This window comes from Microcaecilia unicolor, chromosome 10, assembly GCF_901765095.1.
Source record: "Microcaecilia unicolor chromosome 10, aMicUni1.1, whole genome shotgun sequence".
In the NCBI taxonomy this organism is placed as follows: Eukaryota; Metazoa; Chordata; class Amphibia; order Gymnophiona; family Siphonopidae; genus Microcaecilia; species Microcaecilia unicolor.
Genome location: NC_044040.1, coordinates 127311467 through 127324476, shown reverse-complemented (window position 1 = coordinate 127324476; position 13010 = coordinate 127311467). Strand labels below are relative to the sequence as shown.

At 45.4% G+C, this 13010-nt stretch overlaps 1 protein-coding gene across 3 annotated transcripts in view; it reads right to left on the bottom strand.

Moving 5' to 3' along the window:
* Positions 1-13010, bottom strand: part of FAM168B (family with sequence similarity 168 member B) — a 223894-nt gene that overhangs the window by 33668 nt on the left and 177216 nt on the right. For all 3 annotated transcript variants that reach the window (XM_030216872.1, XM_030216871.1, XM_030216873.1), the window contains 2 exons: positions 1381-1555; positions 504-620 (listed from right to left, as the gene is read on the bottom strand). In XM_030216872.1, coding sequence (XP_030072732.1) covers positions 517-620; positions 1381-1555 — 279 coding nt within the window. In that variant the 3' untranslated portion in view covers positions 504-516. The remainder of the gene's footprint in view (positions 1-503; positions 621-1380; positions 1556-13010) is intronic.

The following is a 13010-nucleotide window of genomic DNA, read 5'->3' as shown; positions in this document are numbered from 1 at the left end:
TTTTCACTTATCTGACAATGGGTCAGTCCTGTTTTCGTCGGATAATCGAGACTGTACTATATTAGGCATTCAATGCAAGTTTCATTTATCTCCAAATGCCTCTGAGGTCCTCAAGGGCAAGTATGAGAAACTCTGAACTAGAAATTATGGCTGACTATGGAAGTGCAATCAAGTGGCAAAGTCTTGTCAAAGAAATCCCAATGATAAATCTATAGCAACTTGTAAGCAGGGCAGTCATTCTGAGCTTCAGGAAGGAGCAAAGTTGTAATGCACTGCCTGTAGGTCAGCTTACTGGGAGTCCTTCCACTGAAAGTAGTGGCTAGTCCTGCTCACTGGGAGACCATGATCAGCCAGACTTGCATTCTGGGTGGGGGAGCCTAAACTAGCATGAAAATGATCAAATTTCAGTAAATTCTTCTGTTTCTTAACACACCATTTTCACAACAGCTATAACGAAACTGGAAAAACAGGTATTTTGCTTTAATGTAATTCCCATAACTTACATTGCCAGGTTGATCACCACTGAGGGGGTACATAGCTGTAGGCTGGTGTTCCTGGAGCTCGATATGTGACCTGATGAGGGGCTACTGGAGTTGGAGAATGAGCTGTCAACAAAGCACCTATGAAAAATCATGACAATTTATGATTAACATGAACAGATTTTGCCCAGGCGGCTGCAAGTTTCTAAGGCACGCGGCTTGTATCCATTCCCTTCTGAGACAGATTGCATCTAAAGAAAATGTTAGAACATGACTACTCAAGGTGAAATTTCACCATACTGAACAGGAACGTTTGGAATGTTATCCTGTAGCTTTAATAAAATCTGTTATTATGGCTCATGGACTTTACAGAACACGATGTCTACCAACAAAATTAAGGACCTTCCTGTGAAAGCTAGGTGACTCTCTCAAAAGGGTCTTCTCAGAACTCTAATAATCCTATTTGCCAGCATGAAAATTCTGAAAGGAAAATGTCAAATACAAGAGATTATGTACATTGGACAACTGAATAACAGACAGACCAGCTGTTCCCTTTCAAAAGGTTTCTGGAAGACACAACCCCCCCCCCCCCCCTTCTGGTAGATATGAACTTTAAACTACAGTAACAAGTATATAAGGTATTACAAAAATTTATTTGTAGAGGGCAAGAAAAGTATTTAGGAGGCTTATTCATACACAAAATGGAAAACACTCTCTATTGGACATGGAACGGACAAAGTGATGGCATGGTAAGTTCTAGTGAAACACAAAATTTTATTCTAAGGGCTCTTTGAGATTGAAAAATCTTTCAGATACCAGGCTGAAACATGAGATAATGCTGAAGTAAGGTACAAAGCCAGAGGTTGGGTACACAAAACTAAAGGAATACAAACAATCTTACCTGCTGACATGGCCATCGTGGTGCCAACCATTCCCATGGTAACACCACTGCCTCTTGGAGAGGGAATGGGAGCAGGATACATTGTTGCTGGCATGCCATTTGGTTGCACCACTGTGGTGTGATGGATGACATGGGGTGGTGTTGCATACAGAGGCTGTGTATAGAAGGTGCCTTGCTGAAAAACAAAATGTGACATTTTCCTATTTTGGAAAAAGGCACTTTAACTTTGTGATATTCTGTCTCCTTAAGAATCACACAGCCCATGTGAGCATGATAGAAGAGCTCATAAAAATTTCAATTTTTCAATTCATTATGAAAAAATAGTGCACAACTACAAACAAAAATACTTGTAGCTACTGTGGTATATTGCTCGTGTAGCTATTGTGGTATATTGCTCTAGAACTAACACCGACATTCAGATATGCAGATGTATGGAAATTCATTCTTTCCTGCTAACTTCCTTTACTTGACTCCTGCTAGAATACAAAGTACAGCAAAAAGTATGGACGTGTCAGATAGAGGGGAATTACATGCAGGCCACAAGCAGGGCGTGTTTATCGCTGCCACCAAAACAGGGTGCTGGTTTCCCTGTAACTGAATAGAGATTGTCTTCCAATTTCATAGGAAGGAGCCTTAGTTGCCACATATAGTACTCGTTTTACACTAGAACATATTTGACTCCTGAAGCAGGCGCTGTGCGCCGAAACACGGCCCATGTCGGGTCCATTTTGGAATACTGATTTTTACCAATAAAGAACTGTGTCCCGTCTCTGAAGGCTCTTGGTACTTTTTGCTGTACATTGGACATTATTTTGTACTTTGGACCCTCTCCATCCTGTTAGGCCAGTCCCAACTTACATCACTCTACCAGCAGATGCAGGCAAAAACCTGAGCTTTCCACTGACATCACCAGTACAAGGAGCGGTGCAGCCTAGAACTTACCAATGTTTAATTACAAAGCTGATATGCAAACAACTGAACCATACCTGCCAATGGGTACATTCTGTATGAATACAATTATACTACATTGCCCCAACTGAATTGAAGGCCACAGAAACAAAAACCTCTGCATCCCATCTTCCTGAGTGGGCCCTGGATAGTCTAGAAGGATCCAAGAAAAATCAAGTTACTTACCTGTAGCATATATTCTTTGTAAAAAGCAGGATACAAGTCTTCACAGCATGGATGATGTTACTGATACAGCTCATGCAGGAAAGAGAAATTCTCAGCTACTTTCTAGAAGCCTTTAGAAGGCTGCACCAAGCATACACACATGCCTTCCTGCCCACTGCTGCTACGCAGGACCAAGTCTATAAGAAAGCTAATAAAATACAACTCCTAGTGGAAGTAGGAAAGTATGTGAGAATAATAAGCCTGCTGTCCTAGGCAACACCTACTACAGGTAACTGTTTTCTCCAAGGACAAACAGGAACTGCAGCAACTAGGCTGTCTGAAATAAAAAAAAAGAAAAGGTGGTGGTAGTGGGGGGGGGGGGGGGGGGGGGGGATAACAAGGCTTGCAACAGGCTACGGCCTACAATATTTTTCTGGAGCAGCCTGAACAGACACAAATAAGCTGGGGGGGGGGGGGGGGGTAAGGGGTATTTTATATTCTGAAGGATAGACTAATCAAACTGACTGTCGCGTTGAGAGTCCTGCTCTAAGAAGTAATGAGATATGAATGGGTACAATGACGACCACATTGCAGCTCTGCAAATCTTCTCTATGGAGGCTGACCTTATGTGGAGTACTGGCACAGCCACGGCTCTGACATTATGAGCTGTGACATAACCCTCCAAAGTCAGCAAGCCTGGGCATATGTGAAAGAGATGCAGTCTGCCAGTCAACTAGATAAAGCGTATTTACCAATGGCTATTCCCATCCTGTTTGGGTCAAAACAAACAAAAAGCTGGGTGGACTGTCTATGGGCTTTTTAGTCCGCTCCAGATAGACGGCCAAAGCTCTCTTGTAGTCCAAAATGTGCAGTGCACTTTCGTTGGGATGGGCATGAGGTTTTGGTAAGAAAGTAGGCAGAACAACTAAATCCAGCAACTTAGGATGCGTGCAAAAAACTGCTCTGTTGTGATGAAATCTTGTGTAAGATAGAGCAGTACTAAAGCCTAAAGCTCACTGATCCTGCGGGATGAAGTGACCGCCACCAAGAGCGAAACCTTTCAGGTCAAAAACTTGTGGTGATGGGTATCAAGTGGAACAAATGGAGCTTTTTAATCAGCTGGGTTAGAACGAAATTAAGATCCTGTGGGAGTGTTTGATTAGGGGCTTGAGTAATAGCAAACCTTTCACGAAGCGGACAGCTAGAGACTGAAGAGAGATGGGATTACCTTCCACATGCTGATGGTAAGTGCCAGTTGCACGGAGATGAACCCTAACAAAGTTGGTCTTGAGGCCAGACTCTGACAAGTGAAGCAGCTTTTGTGTAGGATGGGAAAAAGGATCTAGGGCCTTGCCCTCAGATCAGATGACAAGCCTGCTCCATTTAAAATGATATAACTTCTTAGTGGAAGCAAGCAGAACATGGGAGACACTCATGCAGTTGGAGAAAATCAATTTCTAACCTCTCAACATTCAAGCTGCGAAGACTGCAGGTTGGGATGCCCTCCTCTCTGATGTTATCGTGCATCTTTTTTCCTGCTTCACAATTTTCAACTTAGATTGTAAGTCGCCCATTCGATAGTAAGTCTTCAAATAAACTTGATGCAGAAGCAATCCTTTGCTTTGGGTGATAAGGGTCAGAAAATAGTCCAATTTCCAGGGGTCCCTGGAGGCCAACTCCAGAAGCAGAGGTAACCAGATCTGCCTCGGCCAACAGGGGTAATGAGGATCATGGTTCCTGCTTGAGTTTCAGCAATGTTTTCGCTATCAGAGACATGGGTGGATATGCATACAGAGAACCTGTCCTCCTAATGGACATCCAAGGCTAGTCTGTAGCAGTACTGAGGGACTCTGGTTTTCAAAGGAGTGGCAAAGAGATCAGAGTGTGTGCTCTACTCTCGGAAGATCTTTCGGGCCACGCCCATGTTGAGTGACCACTTGCACAGTAGCTTCACCCTGCTCAGTCTGTTCGCTAGTCTGCTGTTCTTCCTAGGCAGATATGTGGCTCTGAGCTCCATGTTATGGTCACCAGTCTAATTCACAACCTGAATGCTCCCTAACATTAAGAGATATGATCCCATGCCTTCTTACTTATTGATAAAGTACACTGCAACATGGTTGTCTGTTTGGATGAGAACAATTTTGTGTACGAGCCAGTCTCTGAAAGCCTTTAGAGCGTTCCATGAGAGTGATATGCAACTGACACTCCTGGGAGAATCACTGACCTTGAATGTGGAAAACGGGAGACCATCACGAGAAACGGCGCAGGTGAAGAACAATAGGCACTGGATACGCTGACCTAGGCAAGCGAGTTGGGCTGGTGGCGACGCTGTACCAGGACTGAACCACGTGGCAGGGGACAGGTGGAGAAGAACCATAAGCACTCTCGGAAGCGGAGAAACCTAATATCAACGCATTCCCACCACGAATTCTGCGAATTAGAAAACAAAGACGGAAGTCCAAAAGACAGCCGCCGGCATGGTTGAAAAGTGAGGTGAAGGAAGCTATTAGGGCTAAAAGAAATGCCTTCAGAAAATAATGGAAGAAGGAACCGTCTGAAAATAACAAGCAGCATAAGGAGTGTCAAAGCAAATGCAAGGCGCAGCTAAAGAAGGCCAAGAGGAATTACGAAAAAAAGATAGCATTAGAGGCAAAAAGTGGCCTAGTGGTTAGGGTGGTGGACTTTGGTCCTGGGGAACTGAGGAACTGAGTTCGATTCCCACTTCAAGCACAGGCAGATCCTTGTGACTCTGTGCAAGTCACTTAACCCTCCATTGCCACATTGAGCCTGCCATGAGTGGGAAAGCGCGGGGTACAAATGTAACAAAACAAAACATAGTAAAAACATTTTTCGGTATATTAAAAGTAGGAAGCCGGCAAAAGAATCGGTTGGGCCGCTGGATGACCGAGGGGTAAAAGGGGCGATCAAGGAAGATAAAGACGTAATGGAGAGATTGAATGAATTCTTTGCTTCAGTCTTCACCGAGGAAGATTTGGGTGAGATACCGGTGTCGGAAATGATATTTCAAGCAGACGAGTCGGAGAAACTTACTGACTTCACGGTAAACCTGGAGGATGTAATAGGGCAGTTCAGCAAACTGAAGAGTAGCAAATCTCCTGGACCGGATGGTATTCATCCTAGAGTACTGATAGAACTGAAAAATGAGCTTGTGGAGCTACTGTTAGTGATATGCAATTTATCCTTAAAATTGAGTATGGTACCGGAAGATTGGAGGGTGGCCAATGTAACGCTGATTTTTTAAAAAAAGGTTCCAGGGGAGATCCGGGAAATTATAGACCGGTGAGTCTGACGTCAGTGCCGGGGAAAATGGTAGAGGCTATTATCAAAAACAAAATTACAGAGCACATCCAAGGACATGGATTACTGAGACCAAGTCAGCACGGCTTTTGTGTGGCAAAATCTTGCCTGACCAATTTACTTCAATTCTTTGAAGGAGTAAAAAACACGTGGACAAAGGGGAGCCGGTTGATATTGTGTATCTGGATTTTCAAAAGGCGTTTGACAACGTACTTCATGAAAGGCTACAAAGGAAATTGGAGGGTCATGGGAAAGAAGGAAAAGTCCTATTGTGGATTAAAAACTGGTTGAAGGATAGGAAACAGAGAGTGGGGTTAAATGTGCAGTATTCACAATGGAGAAGGGCAGTTAGTGGGGTTCCTCAGGGGTCTGTGCTAGGACCGCTGCTTTTTAATATATTTATAAATGATTTAGAGATGGGAGTAACTAGCAAGGTAATTAAATTTGCTGATGACACAAAGTTATTCAAAGTCGTTAATTCACGACAGGATTGTGAAAAATTACAGAAGGACCTTACGAGACTGGGCGGCTAAATGGCAGATGACATTTAATGTGAGCAAGTGCAAGGTGATGCATGTGGGAAAAAAGAACCCGAATTATAGCTACGTCATGCAAGGTTCTACGTTAGGAGTTACGGACCAAGAAAGGGATCTGGGTGTCGCCATCGATAATACACTGAAACCTGCTCAGTGTGCTGCTGCGGTTAGGAAAGCAAATAGAATGTTGGGTATTATTAGGAAAGGTATGGAAAACAGGTGTGAGGATGCTATAATGCCGTTGTATCGCTCCATGGTGCGACCGCACCTTCAGTATTGTGTTCAATTCTGGTCACCGCATCTCAAGAAAGATATAGTAGAATTGGAAAAGGTACAGCGAAGGGCGACTAAAATAATAGCGGGGATGGGACGACTTCCCTATGAAGAAAGACTAAGGAGGCTAGGGTTTTTCAGCTTGGACGGCTGAGGGGAGACACGATAGAGGTATATAAAATAATGAATGGAATGGAACAGGTGGATGTGAAGCGACTGTTCACGCTTTCCAAAAATACTAGGGCATGCGATGAAACTACAGTGTAGTAAATTTAAAACAAATCGGAGAAAATGTTTCTTCACCCAACGCATAATTAAACTCTGGAATTCGTTGCTGGAGAAAGTGGTGAAGGCGGTTAGCTTAGCAGAGTTTAAAAAGGGGTTAGAGGTTTCCTAAAGGACAAGTCCATAAACCACTACTAAATGGACTTGGGAAAAATCCACAATTTCAGGAATAACATGTATAGAATGTTTGTACGTTTGGGAAGCTTGCCAGGTGCCCTTGGCCTGGATTGGCTGCTGTCGTGGACAGGATGCTGGGCTTGATGGACCCTTGGTCTTTTCCCAGTGTGGCATTACTTATGTACGATCCCTATTTACCAATCCTGAACTACCAGATCACCCAGCGGAATTAAGCAAGTGCCAACGTTTGCACCATGGTTGTCCCACACTGCTGAGGCGGTGGCAAGGCATACTCAGCAGGTTCCCACCTGATCTCCCTAACCGACCGGTCATCCAACCACAGATGAGTGACACAGCCGAGGCCAGCAGACGTGAGAAAAAGCACTAGAAGCAGCGTCGAACTGTCGGGGAAGACCAACACGACGATCTAGAGGATGGGCAATGCTGAGGCCAGACAGGAGGAGTGCGGGAACCACCAGACAATGAATTGAGCAGCAGGCGACAAAGAGCCCAGCCTGGAGGAACTGAAGTACGGCAGTAAAAAACTTACTGAACAGCTGTCACTGCAGCCACTGCTATAGACAGCAGGAACAGGAGGATAGATTGCATAACCAACGATGCCAATTCCTCGACACGGACCTCCATATTGCAGCCCAGTGAGAAACACCCGGACACACCTGTGTATCATCGCACCAAAACGGGAACTCAGAACAATGGAGAACCCAAGAAGACTGATCAACAACCAAGGTAGAACAAATGATGCCCCCCTAACCACTACACACACATTAAAAAAAAAAAAAAAAATTAACCACACAGTAAACAATTCCAACTGGACTGGGAGCCACGAGTCGGAGAAACTGAATTAAATCTCTATAAACCTACAAAATGTAATGGGGCAATTTGACAAACAGAAGAATAGCAAATCTCCTGGACCAGATGGTATTCATCCCAGAGTACTGATAGAATTGAAAAGTAAACTGGCGGAACTATTGTTAGTAATATGTAAATTATCTTTAAAATCGAACGTGGTACCGCAAGATTGAAGGGTAGCCCATGTAACGGCAATATTTTAAAAAGGTTCCAGAGGGAATCCAGGAAATTATAGACCGGTGAGCCTGATGGTGCCAGGCAAAATGGTAGAGACTATTATAAAGAACAAAATTACAGAGCATATTCAAAAGCATGGATTAATGAAACAAAGCCAGCACTGAGTTAGTGAAAGGAAATCTTGCCTTTAAAGGGGTGAACAAACATGTGGATAAAGGTGAGCCAGTTGATATTGTGTATCTAGATTTTCAGAAGGCGTTTGACAAAGTACCTCATGAAAGACTCCAGAGGAAATTGGAGAGTCATGGGATAGGAGGTAGTGTTCTATTGTGGATTAAAAACTGGTTAAAAGATAGAAAACAAAGAATAGGGTTAAATGGTCAGTATTCTCAATAGAGAAGGGTAGAGAGTGGGGTTTCCCAGGAGGCCTGTGTTGGGACTGCTGCTTTTTAACATATTTATAAATGATCTAGAGATGGGAGGAACTAGTGAGGTAATTAAATTTGCTGAAGACACAAAGTTATTCAAAGTCGTTAAATTGCGGGAGGATTGTGAAAAATTACAAGAGGACCTTACGAGACTAGGCGTCTAAATGGCAGATGACGTTTAATGTGAGCAAGTGCAAAGTGATGCATGTGGGAAAGAGGAACCCAAATTATAGCTACGTAATGCAAGGTTCCATGTTAGGAGTCACCGACCAAGAAAGGGATCTAGGTGTCGTCGTTGATGATACACTGAAACCTTCTGCTCAGTGTGCTGCGGCGGCTAAGAAAGCAAATAGAATGTTAGGTATTATTAGGAAAGAAATAGAAAACAAAAATGAGGACATTATGGTAAAATTATGTATCATACCTGATAATTTTCTTTCCCTTAATCATAGCCGATCAATCCATAGACTGGTGGGTTGTGTCCATCTACCAGCAGGTGGAGATAGAGAGCAATCTTTTGCCTCCCTATATGTGGTCATGTGCTACCGGAAATTCCCCAGTATGTCGATATCAAAGCTCCATCCGCAGGACTCAGCACTTAGAGAATTATACCCACAAAGGGACACTCTGCCCAGCTCACCACCGCCGAAGCGGGCAGGGGAAATATTCCAGCGCACCACTGCCAGGGCGATGGGTGGGAAACCACACCCACCGACGCGGAGGGAACTGGCTTATCCTGCTACCGCAACCGCGGGAGGAGCTGGCTTACCCTAACACCGCCGAAGCGGGAGGGATACAAAGCTACCCTACAGCCGCACGAAGCGGGAGGGAGCGCCGGCAGAATTTAGTTATCAATCCAGCCACCGCCGAAACGGGGGGAGGAAGCAGCAGCTCACTGTAACACAAAATCGTCTCAACTCGAAGAGACTTCAATGGGAAGAACTTGAACACGAAGTCCTCGTGAACAGGACATGAAGACTGAACTTGAACCTGAAATATAACCAGAACACAAACAATACAGATATCTGGGAGGGGCTATGGATTGATCGGCTATGATTAAGGGAAAGAAAATTATCAGGTATGATACATAATTTTACCTTCCCTATCATCAAGCCGATCAATCCATAGACTGGTGGGATGTACCGAAGCAGTACTCACCCAGGGCGGGACATGGAAATCCCTGAACACAACACTGAAGCCCCAAACTGGGCCTCGGCCCAAGCAGCCACATCCAAGCGGTAATGTTGTGAGAAGGTATGAGCCGACGACCAAGTAGCCGCTCTGCAAATCTCTTCCAAGGAGACAGATCTGGACTCCGCCATCGAGGCTGCTTGTGCTCTAGTAGAGTGTGCCTTCAGCTGAATAGGCGGAATCTTCCCTGCCGCCACATAAGCTGCCGCGATAGTCTCCTTGACCCAACGTGCCACCGTAGGCTTAGATGCCTGCAGACCCTTACGAGGGCCTGCGAACAACACGAACAGGTGATCCGACTTCCGGAAATCATTGGTCACTTCCAAGTATCTGATGATGACCCGCCTAACATCCAGGTATTTGAGCGCAGGGTACTCCTCTGGGTAATCCTCCCTACAAAAGGAGGATAGGTAAAGCTGCTGATTCACATGGAATCGAGAAACAATCTTGGGCAGGAAGGAAGGCACTGGGCGAATCGATACTCCTGCCTCAGTGAATCGCAGGAGCGGCTCTCTACACGAGAGCGCCTGGAGCTCGGAAACTCTTCTGGCTGATGTGATAGCCACCAGGAAGACCGCTTTCAACGTCAGATCCTTCAGCGATGCCCTTAGCAAGGGCTCGAAGGGCGGCTTCTGCAAGGTCCGTAGCACTAGATTGAGATTCCACGTAGGCACTATCGAGTGCAGAGGGGGGCGCAGGTGATTAACTCCTTTGAGAAAGCGTACCACATCTGGCTGTGAAGCCAGGGAAGCCCCCTTCAGACGACTTCTGAAGCAAGCTAGAGCCGCCACCTGGACTTTCAGCGAACTGAGCGACAGGCCCTTCTCCAGCCCCTCTTGCAGGAACGCCAACACTGCAGATATTGGAGCAGTGAAGGGCGATACAGAGCCTGCCTCGCACCACGACGCAAAGGTACGCCAAACCCTGGCGTAAGTGGTAGAAGTAGAGCGCTTCCTTGCTCTCAGCATAGTGGCGATGACCTTGTCTGAGAAGCCCTTCTTCCTCAGCCGCTTCCGCTCAATAGCCAGGCCGTAAGACCAAAGGGGGAGGGATCCTCCATCACCACGGGATCCTGATGTAAGAGGCCCCGCTCCGCTGGCAGCCGCAGAGGGCCATCCACCGAGAGTCTGACTAAGTCCGCATACCAGGGACGTCTGGGCCAATCCGGACCCACCAGGATCACCCGGCCCGGATGCTTTGCCACCTGGCATAGCACCCTGCCCATCATGGGCCAGGGCGGAAACACATAGAGAAGCTCCTGTGCCGGCCACTGCTGGAGAAGAGCATCGACTCCCAGAGATCGAGGGTCCCGTCCTCTGCTGAAAAAATGCGGCACTTGGTAATTGGCCGAGGACGCCATCAGATCCAGGCTCGGCCGGCCCCAGCATTTCGTGATGTCCAAGAACGCCTGAGCAGACAGTTGCCACTCTCCGGGATCCAAGGTATGGCGACTGAGGAAGTCCGGCTTGACATTCATGACTCCCGCAATGTGGGCCGCCGACAGCTGTTCCAGATTCACTTCCGTCCACAGGCATAGCCTCATGGCCTCCTTGGCTAGAGGGGCGCTCCTGGTACCTCCCTGGCGATTGACATAGGCCACAGCCGTGGCATTGTCCGACAGGACCCGCACAGGCCTCCGCACCAGTACCGGGAGAAACTCTAGAAGTGCCAACCGAATGGCTCAGAGTTCCAGGAGGTTGATGGACCATTTCGTCTCTGCAGGAGACCAGAGCCCCTGTGCTGTCTGTCCCAGGCAGTGGGCTCCCCAGCCCATCAAGCAGGCGTCCGTCGTGACGACAACCCACTCCGGGGTCATAAGAGGCATTCCTGCAGACAGCATGCCTGGCCTCAGCCACCAGCTCAGCGCCTTTCGCACCGCTGGATCCAAAGGAAGGCGTACGGAAACTCCACTGCTTATTTCTGGGGTAAGCAGCATAAATGTTTTGTACTTTTTGGGATCTTGCCAGGTATTTGTGACCCGGATTGTCCACTGTTGGAAAGAGGATGCTGGGCTTCATGGACCTTTGGTCTGTCCCTGTATGGCAATACTTATGTACTTATCCCGATACCAACAGGGACCTGTTTCTTCGTCATAGGCTTCTTCAGGAGAACTGTCAATCTTATAGGTTCTCATCTTGCTGTTGAAACCTCATGGTTATCTGCAAAGATTATTATTTCGCTTTAAATGTTTATAGGTTTCAACAGCAAGATGAGAACCTATAAGACTCAGTTTCCTCTGAAGAACCCTATGACAGTGAAGCAGGTCACCACTGGGATCAGGATGAAGATGAAGAACATTTAAGTGCACTTTTTGCTGTGTTACTGGGCATTGGATATACAAGTTTACTGAAGATCCGTGAGTTTTTTTTGAAGATCAAGTAAAGCTCTATGACTCATTTAGATAACTGGGTGGTATGCATGTGATTTGTTGTTTTACGGATGCTCTGTGCAGCAAGATCATATTTTGATACTGATATGTTGCATACCTTTATACATTCTTTAGTCATATCCAAGTTGGATTATGGAAATATATAATCTATTTGAGATTGCCTCAACACCTATGTAAGAAATTAAGGACATTGCAGAACGCAGTCTTATGACTTCTGGAGGGGATTGGGGTTAAGGAACATGTTACTCTGCTCTACTAGCAGTATCATTGGTTGTTGTTAGATTATAGAATCTTGTACAAGACCATGGCCACTGTACATAAGGTTTAAAATGAGTGCGCTCTCATATCTGGTTCCGATGATTGGTATGTATGTGCCAAGAGAAAACTTGCAATCAGCATACTCCTCTCTGTTGGCTCTCCCTGCTAATTCGAGTGCCTGTTTAAAGATTACTAGAGATTGTGCCTTTTTGGCGTGGCCCCACTTTATGGAATCAGCTCCCTTTGGAACTGAGAGAGGAAAAGCTGCTCCAACAGTTTAAGGTGCATTTTAAAAACCTAATTTTTTCAGAAGGCTTTTGGATTATCTTGAGGTGTGCATCTGGGGAATCTGCAGAGTGTTAAGTAATTTTGAATTCTTTGCTTTAATGTATATATATATTTTTTTATTATTATTTCTTTATTACATTTACAATTTTTTCCAAGTAGAAACCTTGATACAAAATAGATGATCTTTACAAAACTAAGGAACTAGTTATTACAAATTATAATCAAATCATATCATTGCCTTGCTCATCTTTAGTCCTCTATATGGAGGCAATTTCCTCAATACATAGGAAAAACTTATACTTATTAGCTAAATTAATGAAAGAAAAAGGCGGCAGAAAAGATGTATGAGCAAACTTTAAAGTTATCACGGCGTTGAAGTTCTTAAAT